At 41.7% G+C, this 22316-nt stretch overlaps 1 protein-coding gene across 1 annotated transcript in view; it reads left to right on the top strand.

Moving 5' to 3' along the window:
* The window catches only part of DPT (dermatopontin), a 31691-nt gene that overhangs the window by 4717 nt on the left and 4658 nt on the right, over positions 1-22316 (top strand). The window contains exons 2-3 of the mRNA XM_077156898.1: positions 8395-8520; positions 21642-21749. Coding sequence (XP_077013013.1) covers positions 8395-8520; positions 21642-21749 — 234 coding nt within the window. The remainder of the gene's footprint in view (positions 1-8394; positions 8521-21641; positions 21750-22316) is intronic.

The following is a 22316-nucleotide window of genomic DNA, read 5'->3' as shown; positions in this document are numbered from 1 at the left end:
GATATTAAATGTTTACATTATTTTTGTTCTTGGATAAAGTGCTAGTGAGTGCTAGGTTAAAGAAGATAGCAAATCCATGTAAAAATGACTTCGGAGGGCAAGAAACCTGATGGGGAGAGAGCAGGATTACAGCACATCTAGGATTCTTGCCAACTTTCCATCTCGGTCACTCTCCTATAAGTACTAGGAATCAATTGTCTGGGGGAACTCGAGCTGTGCAAAAAGGCTCTTGGCTGTTCTCGTAAGGATGGCAAAGGGTCACTTCTCCCGGGAGGGAATTAGCTTCTGTCTGGGTACCTGCTGGACACAATCTTTCCAATAAATAAGAGATTTCCACAGAGTTAGGGCACCTTTCCTAGGTTTTCCTCTTCTGGTAGGGGAGAGGGAGAGAAGGAGACATAGAGGAGAAGGGAGAGGGAGACAAAATGTGTTTGTGTTGAAGTTTCTTGAAGAAATGGAAAGCTTATAAACTCTGCAGTCAAAGACAAAACAGTTCTCATAACGCAGCCTCACTACTACCTTTATGCAAGTTATTTTGACTCTCTAAACTTCAGTCTCTCCTTCTACAAAAATAACACCCTAGAATTGTCATGAGAATCAAATGAGGTAATATATATACATTATTGGTCGTATATCCTTAGGGAAAGTTACTTAGCCTCTCTGAACTTGGGTTTTCTTATATATAAAACAGGGGTAAGGAAGTGATTATTTAAGCCAATTTCATAGGATTATTTCATGATCAAATTAATACCCAGGTAGTACAATGTCTGGCACATGGTAGGTGATTAATAAAGGCTATTTATTACTGCTGTGATTACTCAAAGGAAACTGAGTCTCAGGGAGGTTAAGTAACTTACAAATATCACACCATTGATAAATTACCAAGCTGAAATTAAAATCCAAATTGCTAGATTACAAAGCCCCTGAGCTGTACCATTTTGATTCAATTAAAATCCATAAATATTAAATGTACATTATGAGTGTTTTGAATACTTGTCACATTTTAAGAGAGGCAATGAGGTAGTGTTCAATCCTTTGTTTGACAAACATAATGTTTGCTTATCGTGAAGCTTCCAACATTAAGCCTTAGCCCATAATTACTCTCAGGGTATAAATATATCTCCAGATAATCTGGATCTTCTCAGAACCTTTGGGGTAGCCTCCACTACTTGTATTTTTCTAAAATGAAGCAGGTATTTGTATCTGGGGGAGGTGTTCTCACTCTGTCCTCTGAAATGTCTTTCTATCCAGAGAAGTTGATCCATAGTCATTTCTGCTTCATCATCTTAAAATCTGATGGAGAGACTAGCAGGCTTGCAACATGGACATGGAGAAGAGAGCAAAACTCTTACTAAGAAGAAGACAGAGAGCAGACTGAGTACCACCCAGCATTATTTATAGAAACGGTTCATAACCCCAGTACTGTGGTGAGAGAATGGGTAGTATATGGTGCAATGTTTGCCTTCAAAATCTTGCACTGTAAAGTTGTGAGACAACTTAATGATAGTACAAGTTAGTTGAAATGTGTGATGGTGACATCAACATGTCACAAGGAAGAAAACTCATTATGAATTGGAATTATCATGGAAGGAAGGCTTCTTAGAGGGCGTGAGCCTTGAATATCTACTTTCTGTGGCTCATCTCATTGTCCCCCTGCAGGAGAGCAACACAGACAATTCCTAAGGTAGGCCCCCAAATTTACAGAAAGTGGTTTTTGGAAGCCAGGATGTTGCTTCTCTTTCTATTAGATTACAAATATTTATAATAGTAATGACATTATATTACTTTCTTGCCTCCATACTTTGTGCCAGGTGCTGTGCAAGGCACTTAACACACATCATCAATTTAACTGTTACATAATCATACCATATTAGGAAGTGTCATGCCCATCTGGCATTAGAAAGTGTCATGCCCATCTGGCAAAAGTAAGCATAAATGTCAGTGGAAATGGAAAGAAGTGGCATGGAGTCTGTGATGGTTAGGTTCTAGTGTCAGCTTGGCCAGGTGATGATGCCCAGTTGTCTGGTCAGGCAAGCACTGGCCTAACTGTTGCTGCAAGGATATTTCATGGCTGGTTGTTAAACCAGAATGCTGCTTTATTAAATCATCAGTCAGTTGATTGCAACTAAGGGCGTCTCAACTAAGGTATCTCAACTAAGGGTGTCTCAACTAACGGTGTTTTTCCTCCAAATGGTATAATCCAATCCATTGAATTTGAGCCAATCAGTTGAAGACTTTTAAGGAAGAGAGAATTTTCACTGTTTCTTCAGCCAGCAAGCCTCTCCTGTGGAGTTCATCCAGATCCTTCACGGATTCGCCAGCTTCAAAGCCTACCCTATGGTTATTGGACTTTCACATTCCCATGTTGCATGAGAAACCCTTATAAATCTTGTATTTACAGATATCTTCTGCTGGTTCTGCTACTCTAGAGAACCCTGACTCATACAGAATCATTCTGTTGGAGCTTAAGAGAGAAATCCAGAACTTGAAAGGTTACTTTGACCTTATAAATTCATCCCAAAATGTGTTTGTCTCTGCCTTTTGCCATTGCATTGCCTCACCATCCCCAACCATACTCCTATTTCTCTGTTCTTCTATCTTTGGCACCAATCTACTTCCTCTCCCAAATATCCATATTGCCATAGTGTCTGCCTACCAGTACCAGGCCTTGCGAAAGAATTCCCGACCAGGTACAGCACCAGGCACAGCACCAGAATATTTGTCAGAAGATTGAATGAACATTCTAAAGTTCTGTGGGCTGTATTTGAATGCCTGATAGAAGCTCAATGGATTATTCTGAGAAAAAGAATAGAATTAACAGGAGTCAAAGCTTTAAAAGAATGAAACTCTTTCGGTGGAATTTAAGTCCTCATCCTACTGTGGGGAAGAATTTGGGGAGCTGAGGAGGCTAGGCCACATGGTCTCCAGACTCAAGGATTTAGTCATATGTTTTGACTATGTGCAAAAATATTTTTTGGTCCAGTTCTGCAGTGGAATTGAACTCTGGCCTGCAGCCCTGGAAACACATCTGGTTATTTGTAGATGTTGGAGGAAAAAGACCAACCCAACAGCCCATCCACTTTATGAGGTTTTGAAAAGTCCTGGCCAAGCTGACACTGCTTTCATTTATTCTGTTCTACACCTGACCGTACCCCAGCCCCAGCTTGCTAAGAATTTGGACTTTATATACATTTGGACAAAGACCAGTCGAGACTAGAAGCAGACTCAAACTCCATAGAAGAGTTCACAAACAAAACCAGACACTCGCATCTTCCCATCTTGGCCAAGGTAATTCTGCCCATCCAAAGCCCTGGGAATAGTACAGAGGACAGAGGAAAAGCAGCCTAGAGTACTGAACTGAAGCCAAAGGGCAATTCTAAGACTATTTTTGTTTCAGAGAGCTCATGAACATGAGCTTTAGCTTCACATAAATCTGAGTTTGAATCACAACTTTTCCAGTTACAGCCTTGCCCAAGAGTTTTGCAGGCATTTCTCTCTCTCTCTCTCTCTCTCTCTCTCTCTCTCTCTCTCGCCCTGTCTCTCTCTGTCTCTCTCTATATACTAATTTCCAAAATTCACAGCACTCTATACCCACTAAGCAACAACTCTCCCTTCCTCCCACCTCCTGGTAACTTCTAAACTACTTTTTGTCTCTATAAATTTGCTCGTTTTAAATATTTCATAGACACGTATCTTACAGTATTTGACATGTGCCTTGCTTATTTCACACAGCATAATGTTTTCAAGGCTCATTCTTGATGCAGCAGGTCTCATTCCTTCTTATGGTAGAATAATCTTCCTTTGTATATATTTACCGTGGGCTGTTAATCCCTTTGTCTATTCATAGACCTTTTGGCTCTTATGAATAACGCTGCTGTGAACATTGGTGTACAAGTATCTATTCTAGTCCTTGTTTTACATTTCTCTGGGTATACACCTAAGAAAGGAATTGTGGGGTCATATGGTAATTCTGTATTTAACTTTTTGAGGAATTTCCATGCAGCTTTCTACAGTGCATGTGCCATTTTACATTCTCACCAATGGTGCCTGAGGGTTCCAATTTCTCCACATCTTCTCAGTGTTAGTTCTCTTAGTGCTCAAAGTGACCTAGCTCAAGGGCCACAAAGCACATTAAGATCAGAGCTAGGACAGAGGGTCTGACCACCGAAACTCAGTAGGGGCTCTTTCCCCTGTGTCTCCACTGCTTTCATATTTTACTATTGCAAATAGGAAGAGCTTTCTGTCTGCTTTCAGGGTGGGGGCCCTGAGATAAACCATTCTCAGACAGACCACTCTCTCAGAACAGATCCATGACTGTGGTTACCGGAGGAGGACTAGCTACCTTGTGATTCTCCTTCTGGAAAGTGCCTGCTGTCAGGTGGGGCAGGGCTAATGATTTCAGTTTGTAAAACTGAAATTGAATCTCCAGCCTGAAGGGGATGGTGAGAAAGGAAGCTATGTCTTCACAAAAGGAGAGGAGAGAGCCTCAGAATCAGCATATAAATGCCCTCACGCTCTAAGGAAAAGGTCCTAGGAATCTCTGCCAGTTCACAATTCACCAGGAAACTTTTTTTCATTAAATTATTTAGAAGCAAAAGCCAGGCACAGTAAAGTGGATCAGAGCTTCAGGTATGTCTTTTGACCACCACCTTTTTTTTTTTTAATTGAATTTGAGTAACTTCAGTAAGGCTGCCTTCACCCCTCTAACCTCCTTGACTCCTGAACCCTGAGTTTACATTCCTGCAGCACATGGTGAATGTTCAGGTGAGCTTGTTAAATGAGGTGCTTTTTAAAAGAGTGATAAAAGGTGAGAGGAATAACCACAGCTTTCATTTTCTACCCTGTACAAATGAAACCCTATGCTGGTTTGAAAGGACTTATGTACCCTAGAAAAGCCATGTTTTAATCCTAATCTTGTGTGAGCAACGGTTTCTTCTAATCCTATTCAGCACTATAGGCTGGAAACGTGATTAGATTATCTCCATGGAGATGTGACTCAGTCAAGTGTGGGTATTAAACTTGATTAGATGGACACGTGTCTCCACCCATTCTATGTGGTAGAGACACGTGTCCATCTTGATTATTTAACTGGAATCCTATAAAAGAAGACACATTTCGGAGCAAGCTTCAGAACGATGGGAGAATGAGGAGAATGATGGGGGAATGAAGAGAACGACGGGAGAGCCACAGAACATAGTCACAAGAATGACGAGAGGACCACAGAGTCCACCAGCCAGCGACCTTTGGCGATAAAGAAGTAGAATGCCCCTGGGGAGCTGCATGATGCAGGAGGCCTGGAGAAGAAACTAGGAGCCATCACCATGTTCACCATGTGCCCTTTCAGCTGAGAGAGAAATCCTGAACCTCACTGGCCTTCTTAAACCATTCCCTGGATGCCTTAGATCTGGCATTTCTGTAGACTTGCCTTAATTGGGACATTTCCCTGGCCTAAAAATTGTAAACTTGCAATTTATTAAATTTCCCTTTTTAAAAAGCCATTCTGTTTCTGGTATATTGCATTCCAGCAGCCGGCAAACTAGAACATACCCCCAATTTTTTGCTCTGATAACAGAAGATGGCCTGACTGGTCATTTGTGCATTCACTCTTCCACGAAGCATTTGCTGAGCACAGGTGTCAGGCATCGTGGGGCTCACAAAGAGGAAGATTAAATGATCCTCTCCCTTAAAGACTTCACTGTGCACTGGAGTGATAACACATAGAAAAGTAACTGTGCTACAAAGCTGGTGGGTATCAGCAGCTAAGACAGGCCACTGCAATGAGCTTTGTTGCAGGAAAAGAGCAGTTCAAGGAATACAGAGTAGCCCACCAGGTTTGTTTTACTGATGGGAGACTAGGGAGTCAAAAGTAACTTTCACAGATTATACTCACAATTGTCATATGGACTAAATAGAAAGTATGAAGATGATAGTAAACAACTTATTAAGCATTGCAGCATTGAAAAAACCCTATTCTGGACATTTTATATGCATCATCTTATTTGGTCTTTACAATAACTTTAATAGTATATGCTATTATTATGTCCATTTTACAGATAAAGAAACCGAGGGCATTAGAGGTTAAAAAGTCTGCCCAAAATGATACAGTAGTAGAGCCAGGATTCTGAAGCATGCTGCAATCTGGCTGCAGAGCTAATGCTCTTTACCACTTTGCTGTACTGTCCCCCACATGGGTGTGAAAATGTCCCCCTACAGAGATTCAGCTCCAGAAGGACAGGTTTCACTGCGGTTGGGCACACGTACTAACAAACTCCTTGAGCAGACTCATGCTACTAAAATGGGAAAGCAGTGGGACCAAAACTGGGGAAAGGGGACTGTGTTGGGCTATCTAATTTTCACCATATGCTCCTAGGCTCTGGGCCTGTAGATGTCCAAATAATCTTCACAGGACAGTGTTATCTGAGGTGGCGTGTGAGAAGGTGACACACACAATTCCCAAACGGGGCCATGGGGCGGGCTGCCTGGCTGACAGCCGGCGGGGAATTCGTGGAACTTGGATTGCCTTCAGAACTGGTACCCCGTGAAACAGGCCAGCTTATCTTATTCCATTTATTTGTACTCCGGGGAACTTACCACCATGGGAACCCTGTCCCCTGTGGTGGACAAACCAAAACAATAGAAAAACAGCTCCAGGGAAACCACCTCTCAGCTCACTTCTCAGAGGGCTCTGTTTCAGAAGAAGACAGCGTATTAGTGACATTGAGAGGGAAGGTCGTGGTGAGCACCAGTTCACAGCCTTTCCTCTCTTTGGACACATACAGGCTTTGTTTAGGACTCCCAGAGGGTTATATTGAAGTTACCACTTACCCACATTGCTAAGAATTAGGATAGATTACTCACTTAAATCCACCTTTCCATGGTACCATGTCCCTAGCAGTCCATTCCAATCATGTGGCTCCTGAAATGTGCTGGGCTTTTCCCAAAATGGTAATCCTTCTGATGAGATGTGAGCAACGGCAGAGCAAGGGGCAGGACCAGAGGCAGCAAAATATTGAAGATTTAGTTTTGTTCATAAGCTCAGTTACAGCAATTAAAAAGAATAAAATGAAATCCGGTTGCTGACGGTGTTACTTCCAATTTTGCATCAGCAGAGCTTCTCTCACAGGTCAGCACATGGTACTTAGTCTTTTCTTATCCTTGTTAATTTCTGCAAACTTATTGTTACTTGGAAAACAGGGGCATATTGCCCTCAGGTAGTGCCACTTAGCTTCCTGCCCTGCTAAGTGGGGCATGGTCAATGACAGGGGTGGTAGGACATGTGGAGAAAGTGAGGTAGCCACAGACCTGTTTTGAAAGGGCTTGTGAGAGACCTCACTTGGAGTGAGATGGGAACCCACTGTGGCCAGGCAAACAGGATCCCTGTCATCACAGCAAAAGGGGCAAGACTTAAGGTACTGGTCAGGTTTAGGGGTAGAAATGGGAGAAAATAGAGCTGGAGACTGAGCAAAGGAAGAAAAGAGTCTACAATTGGCAGAAATGCTGTGGGATCAGGGAGAGAGATCAGGCTAGTAGGAAGATTCTGCAAAGGTGCAGCTGCTGATTCCTAGACCAGCAGCAGCATAGGGAGAACGAGACTGTGAAAATTCCTGTGGCTCCAGGAGGGTCTGTGGAGAATAAGGACTGAAGAGCTAGAACAGGTAAAGAAACCGTCGCCATTTGGCTCCTTACGACTTTGTAAGGACTGACCCGATATGCCAGGACCCCCGGTGCATTCTGAGCAAAACAAACCCTGACCACACAGAACACATGATCAAGGGGGTGGTAGAAAGATTTCTGGGTAAGTAGTGCACAGTTGGGGCTGTGTCCTGTCTTTCCCACTGCATCACCAGGTAGCCTTGGACAAATCACAGCACCCACAAGGAGTTCAATAGAAGTTAGACTGAATGAACATCTTGTACTTGATTTCCCAGGCTCTGATCTTGAGCAGGAGAAACATTTATTTGAAGTGCATCAATCCGTTCTGTTTCTCTGTAGTTTCTTTTTATCTCAAATTCAAGTAAAATGAATTATGTTCTCTCTCTTTTTTTTTTAATGTAGTGACTAATACAATCCTGCATTTGTAAACTTTCAGATGTCTCTATATTCATTCCTTTATGCATTCTTCCACCTAATTATATAGTCATAGAAATACAGCTGAAACATTGTTTCCCAAATTTTCTACATTTCAAGGATTCTGAATTGCTCAAATTTTAATGATGATCATGTATCATTTCTACTAACATAATAAAATCTTCATTATTTATGTAAAAATGTAATAAATCTAGAGCCAAAGAAATAGTGGCATGATTCAGTAATTGTGGAAAGCTGGGTCTTAGGAAAGGGTCCATTTGTGCATCAATGTCTTTAAGTTCTTTGGGGTTATTATCTGGTCTGCAGGTACCAGACGTGCTCCAACAATGGACTGGTGGCAGGGTTCCAGAGCCGCTACTTCGAGTCAGTGCTGGATCGGGAGTGGCAATTTTATTGCTGTCGTTACAGCAAGAGGTGCCCGTATTCCTGCTGGTGAGTCTGGCAGCCACCCACAACCTCTCACAACTTCCAGGGCTGGAGGGGAGGGCATGTGGGGCATTCTGGTTCATGTCTTTGCCTTCAGAGAGACCTGAGCTGTTACCAGTTTGGGATGCAGCAACTAAGCATCTAGAAGAGGTGAATAAGTGAGTAAGTGAATGAATGAATGAATGAATTTTCACACTAGGAGGGGTTTTAACAGTTCCCCAAACCAATGCTAGCACATCTTTTTCTCAGAAAAGGAAACAGAAAAATAGAGCAAAGAAGTGATGTGTCCAAAGTTTCCCAGCTATTTAATGGAGTGTCAAGTCTGGAGCTGAGGTCTACTGACTCCTGTTACAATGCTCTTTTGCCACTACCATGCTAACTTCTTACCATAGTTTACTTTGGAACCCTTTTTTTTCTCCCCCTAACAAGGGGGGAAAGGGATAAACCAAACCTGTCACAGGTCAAAATGTCACCCATGGTACATAATTATAGATAGCAAAGAAAAAAATAGGCTGCTGTTTTCTAGATCAATTTCTAATTCCATGCTTGGAATTTGTGTTCGTCCCTCCCCCCCCCCCCCCCCCATTGCTCATTGCTCATGCCAGATATCCCCGGACTTAGCATTCTAATTGGCCAAGAGAGTATGTATATATTTCTTAACCCTGGTAACTTATACCTAGTGTTGACAGCAAAACTTGTCCTAAGTCCTTCTGTCTGTGAACAAGCCAGTCTTTTTTGCCTTGGACAAACGAAACCAAAAGTTTCAACATTTCAAGTTTGCCTTACTCAAATGATTTATCTCTCCACAATGTGATACTTAGAAGAGCAGCCTTGTGGGTTATGCTTATTCTCTGCAATTAAATAGTGTTACTGCACAGATGCTGAAGTGGGGCACAATGTCTCCAGGGACAGGCAGCTCCAAAAATGTAACTTTTTTTTTTTAAAGCAGTAACCAAGGGTAAACTCAGAGTTCAAAGTCAGTTAATATGAGAGATGGAGCAGGGACTTCTCCAGCTCTTCAAAGAGGCTTCCATAAAGCAGCTCTTATTTGACCACAGCACATGAGCAGGCACGGTTAGGGTGAATGATAGAATTGTGAGAGCTCCTGAATCAAAGCAGACCTAAAGATTTACATGGTGGAGTATACTGGAAGGATTATAGTTTGGGCAACAAGAAACTTGAGTCCCGGGCGGGCCGCGGTGGCTCAGCGGGCAAGAGTGCTTGCCTGCCATGCCGGAGGACCCCGGTTCGATTCCCGGCCCCAGCCCATGTAAAAAACAAACAAACAAACAAAATATAATAAAAAACAAGAAAATGTTTAAAGATGTTTCCCTTTCTTCCTCCCTTCCTTCCTTCCATCCTTCCTTCCTTCTCTGTCTTTCCTTCCTTTAAAAAAAAAAAAAAAAAAAAAAAAAAAAAAATAAACTTGAGTCCAGGTCTTGACATTGAACCCTTTGTATTCCCCCATTCCACCGCAAATAACAAGTCACTTTATTTCTTTAAGGAGTCTCAGATTTATCACTTAAAACAATGGCCACATTTTCTGGGTATTTTAGTTTCCTAGGTGCTAAAACAATCTATAACAGGTTGGCTTAAAAAATAGGACTTTATTGGCTCAGGGTTTTGAGGCTGGAAGAAGTCTAAAATTGAGGTGGCAGGAAGGCAATGCTTTCTCCCCAAAGACTGTGATGCTCTGGGGCTGGCTACCAGCAACCCTTGGTCCTTGGCTTTTGGTGGCATCTTCTCCTTTCTCTTCTGGGTTCCATTGACTTTCAGCTTCTTGCTTCCTATGGTTATTTCCCTTCAGTATCTGGATTTCATTCTGTAAAGTAGTCCAGATTAAAGCCCAAACTGACTCCGTTGGCCACACCTTAACTAAAAATAAGATGTTCAAAAGGTCAATGGGCCCACATCCACAGGAATGGATTATGACTAGGAGCATGTTAGATTAAAATTAATTCACGCTGGGATTTTTAAGATTTTTAAAACTCTGATGAAAACTATCAACATTACCTGCAGAAAAAAATATACTTGAGCATATTCACACAAAAGTTTGCAGAGAATTTCAGGAGTCTTCTTCCATGGCTGCCCGCCAGGAGCCCCTGGACCACTAGCTAAAATCCACAGGACTAGAAGGTCTTTGATGGTGTCATTTGAGACCTAAAAATTTCTTGACTCCAAAGATACTTTTTTCAAAGTTCTGGATGCCCAGATCTGTTTCCAAAGAGAAGATGAAGGTTTCTAGGATGTGTCAATCCAAGGCAAGAGAGAAGTAGGTGGGAGACTGCGAGCTGTGTCCTGAGAACCTTAGGTTCTCCCATCTTCCCTTCTCCAGTCTGCTAACAGAATGGCCCTTCCCGCCTTCTGTGGTTGCAAGGCATTAAAAGCCACTTAAAATGTAAATAAATTAACTGAAAGAGAAATCTACAAACTGATACCCTGTTAGATAATCCATTTACCACATTAGCAAAACTCTGCTTTAGACTCCGAAGGAACACATCAAGGTTGGGCACTCTGAGGGGCTAAGAGAGGTGTGTCAGGAGAGCGAGGAGTGGAAGAAGGAAGTCAGTCCAGAGCAGGCTCCAGTGGGAAGGATAGGCAGCACAGGGGCAGTGGGAGGACTAGCTGTGGGTGGCCCTTTTCCCTGCCCCCCGTAGATACCTCTGCCACAGCACTTAACACACTCTGCATCTGAACTGTCTGTATGTGTTTCCTGCTCTCCTAAGGATAGGGCCTTATTGCTCTTTGCATCTGGTGCTCAGCACAGGTTTTGAAACATGGTGGATGCTTGATAACTATTGAATGAACAGTTGGATTAATTATTTTGGGGAAAGGAAGTCCAGAATAAAGGGAAGTGGGCCAGAAAATGTAACTAAGTCACTTATAAAGTGTTTCTGATCTCCCCCCGACCCCCGACCTCTGCCCCAGATTACAAGCTCTGCCAAGCAGAGATTTTTGTATTAATATATTCCATGCCCCCTAAATAATGCCAGACACATAGTAGACACTTGGAAACAGTTGTTCCATGAATGAATAACGTCAGGCTACTTTGCAGTTTTGTTGTGAGCACTACACAAGGTAAAATACATCTGGCATTTAAACCTTAACATGCATTGGCTGTGAGCACGCAGAGCTGGCCCATTTGTAGACAGTGTCCCCTCACCCTCCCAGCTACAATAGGGACCCAGCCTTCTCCTTGACCTTTCAAAGGCTGACTGCCCAGGCTCAACCCAGTTGGAGGTCAGGTTGCCTGTCAGGAAACAGAATCTGTGAGTGGGAAAGGTTATACAGAGGAACCAGAAACATGCCCATTTGGACAGCGTGTCAGGAGGTGTACTGACTCAGTCCTCCCCAGACACAGGAGAAACGGACTGGGAAAACTGCATTCCTCATCATCATGAGTCCTCTCTGCCAATGAACGGGAAAGGCCACACCTGTGGGCCACACCACTCCTTGCTCCTGGCCACACAGAATGGCAACATGGAGTGGACTTAGGGCCCAAGGCTTTCATGGATAAGGCACGTGAGAATCCGAGGCTCACAGATTTTAGAAAAGTTGCCAAACAGCAGAGGTGGGGTTGAATGGAGGAAAGGGTGGGATAAAGGGGGAAACATCTAAATCTTTCCCAGCTCCCCATATTCTAAGCACATCTGTGAGCTGTGAAACCAACCTAAACATACTGCTTGAGGCGTAACCTGTTTATGTGGATGCTGACACCTGAAAGACCCAAGGTCTAGTCTTCTACTGATGCCCACACTTAGAGTTACCTGCTGATGGCTGGTCCTAGGCTCCTCCCACTTCCTTGCAAATGCTGCATGTCCTACCTCTTATGCACTTGAGAAATGACTTCTGGAGTTCACTTTCATACAGCCCACAAAAAACTAGGTTAAAAATTTAATGAACATGAAGCTATATATGCAGCAATGAAAACCTGACAAATAGACAAATAGAGCATAGCAGCTTTTCTCAAGTTGCCCGAGACAGTATGATTTCCAGTGAGTAGCGGCAAAATCTGCCCCAGTCTTGGTCTGCAGTGATATTCCCCAACCCCACTCCAGCCCCAGTTTTCACACCCCACACTCATATGGTTGTGCCACAAATGGTTAGTAGAACCATAGCGGCAGGGGAAAAAAGAAGAGAATTAACTCAGAACAACATGACAGCTCGACTTTGAAGTGAGTCCCTCTATAGTAGGTTCACTTTGGATGGCTCCTGTTTCCCATTGTGTGGAGGCACTTTGTCAAAGGAATTGGCACTTTGTCAAAGGAAAACTTTTAGAAGCAATAAAATGAGCTTGCAGTTTGCACCATGGTGCACAGTGCATGACTCACTCTCCTACTGGTATGTCTAGACGCTTTAGTGGCATCTTTAAATTGTCTGAGTCATGACACTATGTTATATGTCTTTCCAAACTGATGGAAGTCTCTATGGCATAAATTAAGTCTCATTTCTTCAGCATCTCAGCACAATGCCTGTTCACAAAGTAGGCCCCTTAATAAATTCGTCGAATGAATAACTGTATGTTGCAGCCCCCTAGCAATGGTAACTGTGGTGAAACCTGACATTGACACAATGATAGGTTGTAGTTGATAAAGACTTCTTTTACATGCATTCTTTTATTTGATCCTTTTAAAAGCCCTATGGACTGGGAAGAAATTGTCCACACCTTCCCACAGTGAATCTACTGATCACCTCCTATCCAAAAGCTTCCCCTGTATCACTTTAATTTGCCTGAATTACTGGTCACATGTGGATGGGGATAACATTTTTCCCTTCCCACTCTGAAGGACATTCTGCAGCACCAAGCCCGATGCTGCTTTGAAATAGCTAAGTGAGCTGCTAGCATCTGCACTTGCAAACATTTAGGTATTCAGAAGCATCACCACTCCATGTAGGAAACAACAGATCATCCAACCAACTCCCCAGTGAGCATGGGATTTATTTGTTTGGTGGCGACCATGGTGCTGGTCATGGTTCAGTTTGGGAGTTTCTTGTTAAATATTCTAGCATCACTGAACTCTGGCAAGAAAGAGAATTCCTAATAGATACAGACATGCTGTTAACTAAATGGTTCTCATGGGTTGGATAAATATGTAAATTTTACGCATATTTATTTACCTAGGGAGAATTTGAATTCTTAGATCGGTGGTCTGCAAACCACAAACACATGCCACTGAAGTAGCCGCAGCCCCTCAAAGACTGCTGGTAATAATTCCCTGCTCTCTAAAGATGAGCCTTTGATTGAGTACTTTGGAGGGGGGCAGCGGGGAGAGGAGACTCTCCAGCTGTTGCACACCCATCGGCGTACTGAGGCTGTCCAGAGACTACGTGTCTGAGGAACTGATGGTTTTGAATTGAGCACCTATTTTCTTTTCTAAATGCTTCTTCTCCAGATCCATGACCTTTCGTGAGGTTCATCAGATACTACTTTTCGAACAAAAACATAATGTCCTTCTGCAGAATCAACTTAGTTGACCTTTAAGTTTCCCTTCAGCCCTGAGATTCTATGACTCAGACTTTGCATTCTCCACAGCCTAACTCCCCTCTTCTTTGTGCTCAGTGCATAAGGCAGAGAATGGTTTTTTTTCCCTGAATTCCTAGATAGCTCTGGTTAACAACAATAAATAAGTTTATCAGAGCATCCTTCTCTTCTTCCACCCCACCCCCACCCCGAAGTACTCAATCAAGGGGTAATCTTTACCTCCAACTCACCTTGTTCAGCTTTTAAGAAAAGACAGGTAGGGACTGCATGCACGCCAGCTCCCTGGGGAGGTCTTGGAAGCAACAGGAATGCCCTTGCTCGTCCATCTGGTATGGTGTCCATCACCCCCACTCCTGACCAACTGTCTGCTCTTCCTAGAGGCCTGGGGCCACCCATGCTTAGGGAATATAAGACTAGATGTTACATTTTAAAGTCACATGCATTGGCTTTAGATGTTTCTATGCCCAACTAACAAGCGTGTCCTTGCATTTCACAATACACAAAAAGTACACATCCTGGCGGAAGTCAGCACCTCTGAGCTTGAGCAAAACAAATCATCCCTTTCATCAGTTAGAGTAGCAGTCCCATCGACTATGCCATAATTATGATTTGGTCACGTATTTGCTGCCTGCCTATGGGTGATGCTTCCTCCTGTGCTCAAACTTTGAAAGCAGAAATTTCAGAGATGTGGCAGGTATTGCACATTACTTGAATTAGCATTGACTAATTCAAGACCAGGCCCAACTAACAGCATAAAACTGAGTAAGCCACTCCATTAAAGACCAGGTTTGCTGCTTTATTCCATCTAGTCTACTCCCCTTTATTGGGTTCTAGAAGCAATCATTGATTCCTCCATTCATTAATTCATTTAATCAATTAGTCAAACAGTCAGTTCATAGCTTTTGGTTGAGTCACTAATAATGATGATGCTGCTAACAATTATATATATAATTATTATATATAATTATTGGGGGGCAAACACTATGTGCCAGGTACTATGCTTTTTTGCTTTATATGTGTTAGCTCATTTACTCTTCGTACACCGTTATGATACTATTACACAGATGAGGGAACTAATACTCAGAAGTTGTGATTCATTCAAAGTTACAAGCTTGGCTCAAACAGGTCTATCTGCCTCCAAATCCCATGCTATTTGCACAGTATGGAGCCATCTTCCATTCTAGGTGAGAAAATAAGACCTATAAAGATGAGGCATTAGATATCAGAATGTACCTACAGAAAAACAGAGAAGAAAGCAGCTAATGTAGTTGGAGGGGAAGTGTTGGAGGTAGAGTTGTCCCCATCAGTGAGTGAGCCCAGGGCAACCATGGAATATGGCTGATGAAAGACAGCATAAGTCAAAATGAATGTCCTGACTGACCAGCTCTGAGTTTGGACAGTGCACTAGAAACTCAGAAATGTTCAGGGACTTTCCTTTTCTAATTTAAGCCACAAATATCCTTGGTACTATGTTGCCCTGTGCTGTGATACAAATTTCAACTGTTGGAAATATAAATCCCAAAAGCCACAAGAGAACAAACATGAACATTCCACACCTTTAGGGTTTGGCCTTTCTCTACAGAGAAGGGCATTTTAAGGTTCTTGTCATTTAGTCCCACTTGGCCAATTTTCCCAGCTCTTTGGGGAAAAAGCCAAGGTTGCTGTTCCTTAGTGAGTGGCTTCTTTTATACATAACTGTATTTGGGTTTGGTTTTCCCTTTCTTTATAAAGCTAATTTGAACAGGATCTGATGCAATACCTATTGGATATGCCAGGCCATTGACAAAGTCATCTAAACTGAAATATTCTCATCATCATACCTACAAAGGCATCATGCTAGAGTGGTCACAAACTGTGTTTATTTAAGAAACTTCTTGTTCTAGTTTCCTAGCTGCCAGAATGCAATGTACCAGAAACAGAATGGCTTTTAAAAAAAGGAATTTAATAAGTTGCTAGTTTACAGTTCTAAGACTGAGGAAATGTTCCAGTTAAAGCAAGTCTATAGCCCCATCAAAGGCATCCAGGGAAAAATACCTTGGTTCAAGAAGGCTGATGAAGTTCAAGGTCTCTCTCTCTTAAGTGAGAAGGTACATGGCGAACACAGTCAGGGTTCCTCTCTCACCTGGAAAGGCATATGGCAAACATGGCATCATCTGCTAGCTTCTTCTCCTGGCTTCCTGTTTCATGAAGCTCCCCGGGAGGCATTTTCCTTCTTCATCTCCAAAGGTCGCTGGTGGTGGGCTCTGCTTCTCATGGCTATGTCGTTCTGCTTTGTTCTCTCTGAATCTTCTTTCTCCAGAATATTTCCTCTTTTATAGGACTCCAGAAACTTATCAAGACCCACCCAAATGGGTGGAGACATGTCGTCACCTAATCCAGTTTAACAACCATTCTTGATTTAATCACATCTCCAGGGAGATGATCTGATTACATTTTCAAACATACTGTATTGAATAGGGATTATTCTGCCTTTATGAAATGGGATTTAGATGAAAACATGGCTTTTCTAGGGGACATACATCCTTCAAACCAGCACACTTCTCAATGATTTGCCTAGCATAAAAGGACATCCTGTATTTAACTGGGTATAGAATGGAGACCTCTATTCTACAAACGTTGATTTTCTCTTCCATGCCCTTTGCTGAACTGGATCATAAAAGGTGCATATCTTATTTATTAAATATGATATATATCCATGTACCACATGATCTCTTAAAGAGCTCAACACATTAATGATCATCATAAAACAACAATGCTACACGGTCATTGATTTTAAATAAACCTCCACGCAGTACTGAAAAATAATAGGGCATTGGAAGAGGTGGTTTAAGACAAGATACTAACTGGATAGCAAAGATATCAGAATTAAAGACTGGATTTGCCAGAAACAACTTCTCTAAAATGTAGTTTCAACTTGAGTTGATTTCTAAAGAATGGATTAGAACATATGTTAGTTTTATTCTTATTTTGGCAAAAACCTGAAGTATGGTTTCCTTGGGTATCCCATTATGGTTTATTGCTAACACCAATAAACCAAGGATTTTTCTTGTAGTTTTTATAGTAGGGTGTTATAGTTTGCTAGCTGCCAGAATGCAATATATGAGGAACAGAATGGCTTTTTAAAAGGGGAATTTAATAAGTTGCCAGTTCATAGTTCTAAGGCTGAGAAAAGGTCCCAATTAAAACAAGCCCACAGAAATGTCCAATCAAAGGCATCCAGAGAAAGATACCTTGGTTCAAGAAGGCCGATGAAGCTCAGGGTTTCTCTCTCAAATGAGAAGGCATATGGCAAACACAGTCAGAGTTTCTCTCTTGGCTGGAAGAGCACGTGGCAAACATGGCATCATCGCTAGCTTCCTCTCCTGGCTTCCTGTTTCATGAAGCTCCCTAGGAGGCATTTTCTTTCTTCATCTCCAAAGGTTACTGGCTGGTGGACTCTGCTTCATGGTGCTGCAGCATTCTCTGCTCTCTCTGAATCTCTAGCTTTCTCCAAAATGTTTCCTCTTTTATAGGATTCCAATAAACTAATCAAGACCCACCCAAACCGGTCTTGATTGAGTCACATCTCCAGGAAGATGATCTAATTCCAGTTTCAAACATACAGTACTGAATAGGGATTAGAAGAAACGGCTGCTTTTACAAAATGGGATGGGATTAAAACATGGCTTTTCTAGGGTACATACAGCCTTTCAAATCAGCACATACAGAGTCTGTGCTGTGTGTTTCTCTGGTATCCCCATAAAGTGGGACAAAATTGAGGCCATGACACTTGCTGATTTGGAATATTGAGAACCGCCTAGAGACAAAGCTCCAGTTGTTCATGTGCAAAAGTAGGAGATATGTCCTGCAATGTGGAGCCTCCAAATGTCTCCAAACAATCAATTGTCCTAATTACTGCTACATCAGACAGATGCAGCAAACAGATCCCAGTGCTGTGACCTTTGGCTTTAAGTTCAACCACTTAGTGATCACATGGTCTAAGAGGGATAGCTTTTCACACAATCCATGAGTCAAGTCCTGTTAAGGAAGAGCTTCCAATCCCTTTCCTTTAATGATTAAAAACCTCATCACGATGGCACAGTGTCAGAGTTCTCGCCTGCCATGATGGAGACCTGGGTTCACTTCCCGGTGCCTGTCCATGCCAAAAAAAAATAAAAAACCTAATCAGTCCTCAAGCAAACTTCTGACAGTGTGTAACATTGGCCTCCTATGTTACTAAAATATATCTCTAGCTCCCTTTTTAAAATGTTTGTGATAGCACGTGTCTGGGCTCAGCTGTTCAACCTCTATTGGAAACGCAGTCTGTGACACCGTATAGGTCAGCAGGCATTCATTGTGAGTCAAGTTGGATCTGTTGGTGATTTCTGTGCTTTAAAATGTCAAATGAGAAAATCCTATATCAATGCTCAAAATTCTTTCAGTTTGAATGGATTTTATTCACTCATAATCAATAGATTAATTAAATTATCTCCATCTCATTCAACCTCATCTGGCACAAAAAAATTGTACAATTTTCATCTTTGGAATAACTGTCTACTTATCTGTCTGTCTTACCTGCAGGAAGCAGAAAAAGGTATGTGGAGAAGAAATTGCATCCCAACAGTCCCTCATTCAAAATTGGAAGGAGGAACACACACACACACACACACACACACACACACATGCACACACACACTCACATATACATGCAAGTGGTTTTTTGAAAAGGGATTAATATAGCATAAATCTCAGGATAGAAGAGCTTGAATAATACACTCATTTCAATAAATTGAATAAAGGCGCCTTCCTGAACTGCCCTTCCTTTCATCTTGCCAAACTGAAGACTTCTTTGATTGTTTTAATTGGTGTAAGAATGCATGGCAATGCCCAGTATGAAGTAAGCTTTGCCAAAAAGCTGCCTGAAGTGACCTTGTAATCCTCAAGGAAGCTGGAACCGCCTGCCCTCTCAGAGCCCCAAGCCAAAGTCATGAATTCATGATCATTCTGCTTCCTTGCAGTTTTCTCTAGTTCCCTGGCAAGTCCCTATGCCCTCATCCCAGTGTCTGGTTCTCAATGCTTAAATTCTCTTTTCTCTCTGAGGAGCTATTACTAGAGGCTTTTATTTATTAGAAATGTTTTTGTGATGTCGTCAAGGCTTAAATGGAAACGCATCTCAGATGCAGCTTCCTGGGCCATATTGCAGCAGCAGCTCCCACTCTGGATGGCGTTTAGGGGGCTCACTTTCTAATAGCAGATGGGGCCATTTCTCCCCCTGTATTTTTGGTTTCACAAGATGGGTGATTTCCATCTATAGCCAACCTCCTTCCCCATTCCCTTAAGTCAGGATTTTGTAAGAGTCTAAACTTAACCTCACAGTTTTGTAACAAAAATGAAATGAAACAAAAACCGCATAAACAAAACAAGCAAACAAACAAAAACCTGGCTGGGACCAAGATGGAAATGCACCAGTGAGCAGGTGCCATATTTTCTCCAGGATGTTCTAGAAGCATGCTGGACAGCAGTCCCTCCAGAGAAGCTTCCCAGCACAAATTTCCCAGTTAGATAGGAAGCTTGTGTTTGGTCACCACCGAAAATGTACAATGCTAGTTAAAGAAAGCATTAGGTAACTCTTTCTCCCTTTGAAGTTTTAAGCTTAATGTTTTAAACAAATGAAAGTCTTTCTGATTTTATTCCAAATGTGTTTAGCTATCTAAGTAGCTAACTTAGATAGCTAAGTTAGCTTCCTTTTCATGAAGGAAGATGAGAGTGGTCGGTGGAAATGTAAAAATTACAAATCTAGCCTGATTATTTTCAAATAGGCTCGGTGATTAGATTTAGCCTAATGCGTTATTGCTATGTGTCAATTCAGCCTTAGCAGAAATTGAAATGTTTTTTACTTCGCTTTTTTTTTTTCCTTTACAGTCTCCAAAGAACGTTTTGAAAGTTCTGGAAAATGTTTTGTGTTCTCTGAAATAGGGAAAACAACTCCTTTTGTAATCCTAATTTGTGTTATTTATGTTCTGAACAAACCTCTCTTTCTTCTCTGCGTAAATTTTAATCTAGCCTTTGTTAGAATCCTCATGGATCACACATCAGTGGGATCCAAGTGAGGCCCTATTAGGTCCAATTCTATGGCATTTAACTGACTTTTCTTTTCATTAGAAAGAGGAAGATCTGGTTCTGGGTCTTTTATGAGGCACAAAATGGTTTTCTGAATTAGCAGGGCCTTATTCCCTTCATGACCACATTAAGCAAAAATATATGCAATTTATTCTGGGTTGGGCTTGGCACCATAATAGACCATAATTATGTCTTATGAAGAGAAAAAAGCAGAGAATAATAGAGACTACATGACAAGGAAAGAATGATTATGAATCAGGAGAGAGGTTTCAGTCCAAGGCTCTGGCTAACTCTGGCTAACTGGTTCTCCAGGGAACTGAGGAACCTACCCTTTGATCTTGCTGCATTTCAGACTGAGATCCTCCTAGGAGCCTGGAATTCCATTCAAAAATCCATTTTTCCAAGATTTCATGCCAGTCCTTACAATAACAAAAAGGTCATTCAATCTGCTAAGAGGAAGCTCTTTCCATTATCAATAAACAATGATCTGGCAACACAGATCAGATGAAATTACAGACACCCATGAGCTAGTTGTATCCTGAGAAGCTTTGGGTGTATAGATAAAAACTTTGGGCCCCATTTTATACATGAAAAACTAATTTGGTCCCGAAGATCCCCAGAGCTGAACCCTTATTAGAACCATGTGATTTTAGACAGAACTAGATTTATTTCAGACTGGAACATATTGAACCTAAACATAGGAAAGCCTAGCACTGACTTAATCCTGGGGGGATGGGGAGGAGAAAAAGGGGGCGAAAGAAGAAACCGGATAGCTTCTAACGATTCAGCACTTGGCATGTACCAGTATATCACACATATTAGCTCCAATAACCAACCTCTAAGATAGCTTCCATTCCTCCATAGATCAGAAAACTGAGATCAATTCACTCTCCCAAGGCCATTTATTTATTCAGCAAATACTTATTGTGTACCATGAACTCTTTTAGGGCCAGAGAAATAAATCCCATTTCGAAGTCTACATTTTAGTTAAGTATTTGTAGACACTTTTTTTATAATGACTCAGTAAGGAATATAGATTAAACTATTCATGCAATACAAACATACTGTATATACATACCTACATATTTAAAGCACAATTTTTACATACGCCTATATACTCACAAAAACTTATCCTTATTGTATGTTCTCTGATGTTTTTCATTCTACTTTATTTCTTCTTTTTTGAAGCTGGTCATAACCAATTAAATTGATTTCATAATCCACTACTGAGTCACAATCCACAGTTTGAAAACATTGCTTAATTTGATGTGAATTAAAGGGGACTAATATTGATATTAGTTGATTTTTTCTCAAGCCTAAGGAGTTACCTATGTCTTTTCCGGTGTATAGTTTAATGGCAAAAAAAGAGAAGATGAGAATAGGGAAGAGCTGTCTGTCTTTTTGCAGCTTGAAGTGATTTGATGGAGGTCATCTAACCCCAGTTTGGTTCTCCTAAGATGTCCAGACTCTGTCTCTTCTCCTGCTTACTCCCTGCGTTAATGACTTACTTTATCATTTTCCTCTAACCCTTTCTTCTCTTCACCAGGCTGACAACAGAATATCCAGGGCACTATGGTGAGGATATGGACATGATTTCCTACAATTACGATCACTATATTCGAGGAGCAGCAACCACTTTCTCTGCAGTGGAAAGGTGAGCCCTCCCCCTGAGCTAAGGCTTACAGAGGCCAGAAACTAACTCCACCCATGGATTGGGACTTCAGGAATTTTGATGTGGGGTTTTCCCTATTTTACTTTCCTACTTAGTCTGTGAGTAGCAAGAGTGTTGGCTGGACAATGGGACTCCCTGGGAAGTGAGCTTCTCGTGAGTTTACCCCATGGAGCAGCTTACGTGGAGATAAAAATGGCCTTCAGACTTGCTCCAGAGCAGAGAATTCTAAACTTCCTATTGCCATGACATTCTAATCTTTTTCCCTCAATTCTTTTTTTTTTAAATACTTTTATTGAGAAATATTCACACACATGCAGTCCAACCATATTATACAATCAATGACTCACAATTTCATCACATAGTTGTGTATTCATCACTAGGATCATTTTTAGAACATTCGTATCGCTCCAGAAAAAAATAAAAGGAAAAAAAGTGTTCTAAAGCAGTAAAGCTAAGAATAGTTGAAGTACCCACTGTCAAACTGGACTCGTATCAACTCTGTCCTCCTATATAACCTCTGCTTTGGGCTGTGGGAAAACAGACAGAAAA

Source organism: Tamandua tetradactyla, chromosome 4, assembly GCF_023851605.1.
Source record: "Tamandua tetradactyla isolate mTamTet1 chromosome 4, mTamTet1.pri, whole genome shotgun sequence".
NCBI lineage: Eukaryota > Metazoa > Chordata > Mammalia > Pilosa > Myrmecophagidae > Tamandua > Tamandua tetradactyla.
The sequence above is the reverse complement of the archived record's forward strand: the minus strand, read 5'-3'. Positions and strand labels throughout refer to the sequence as shown.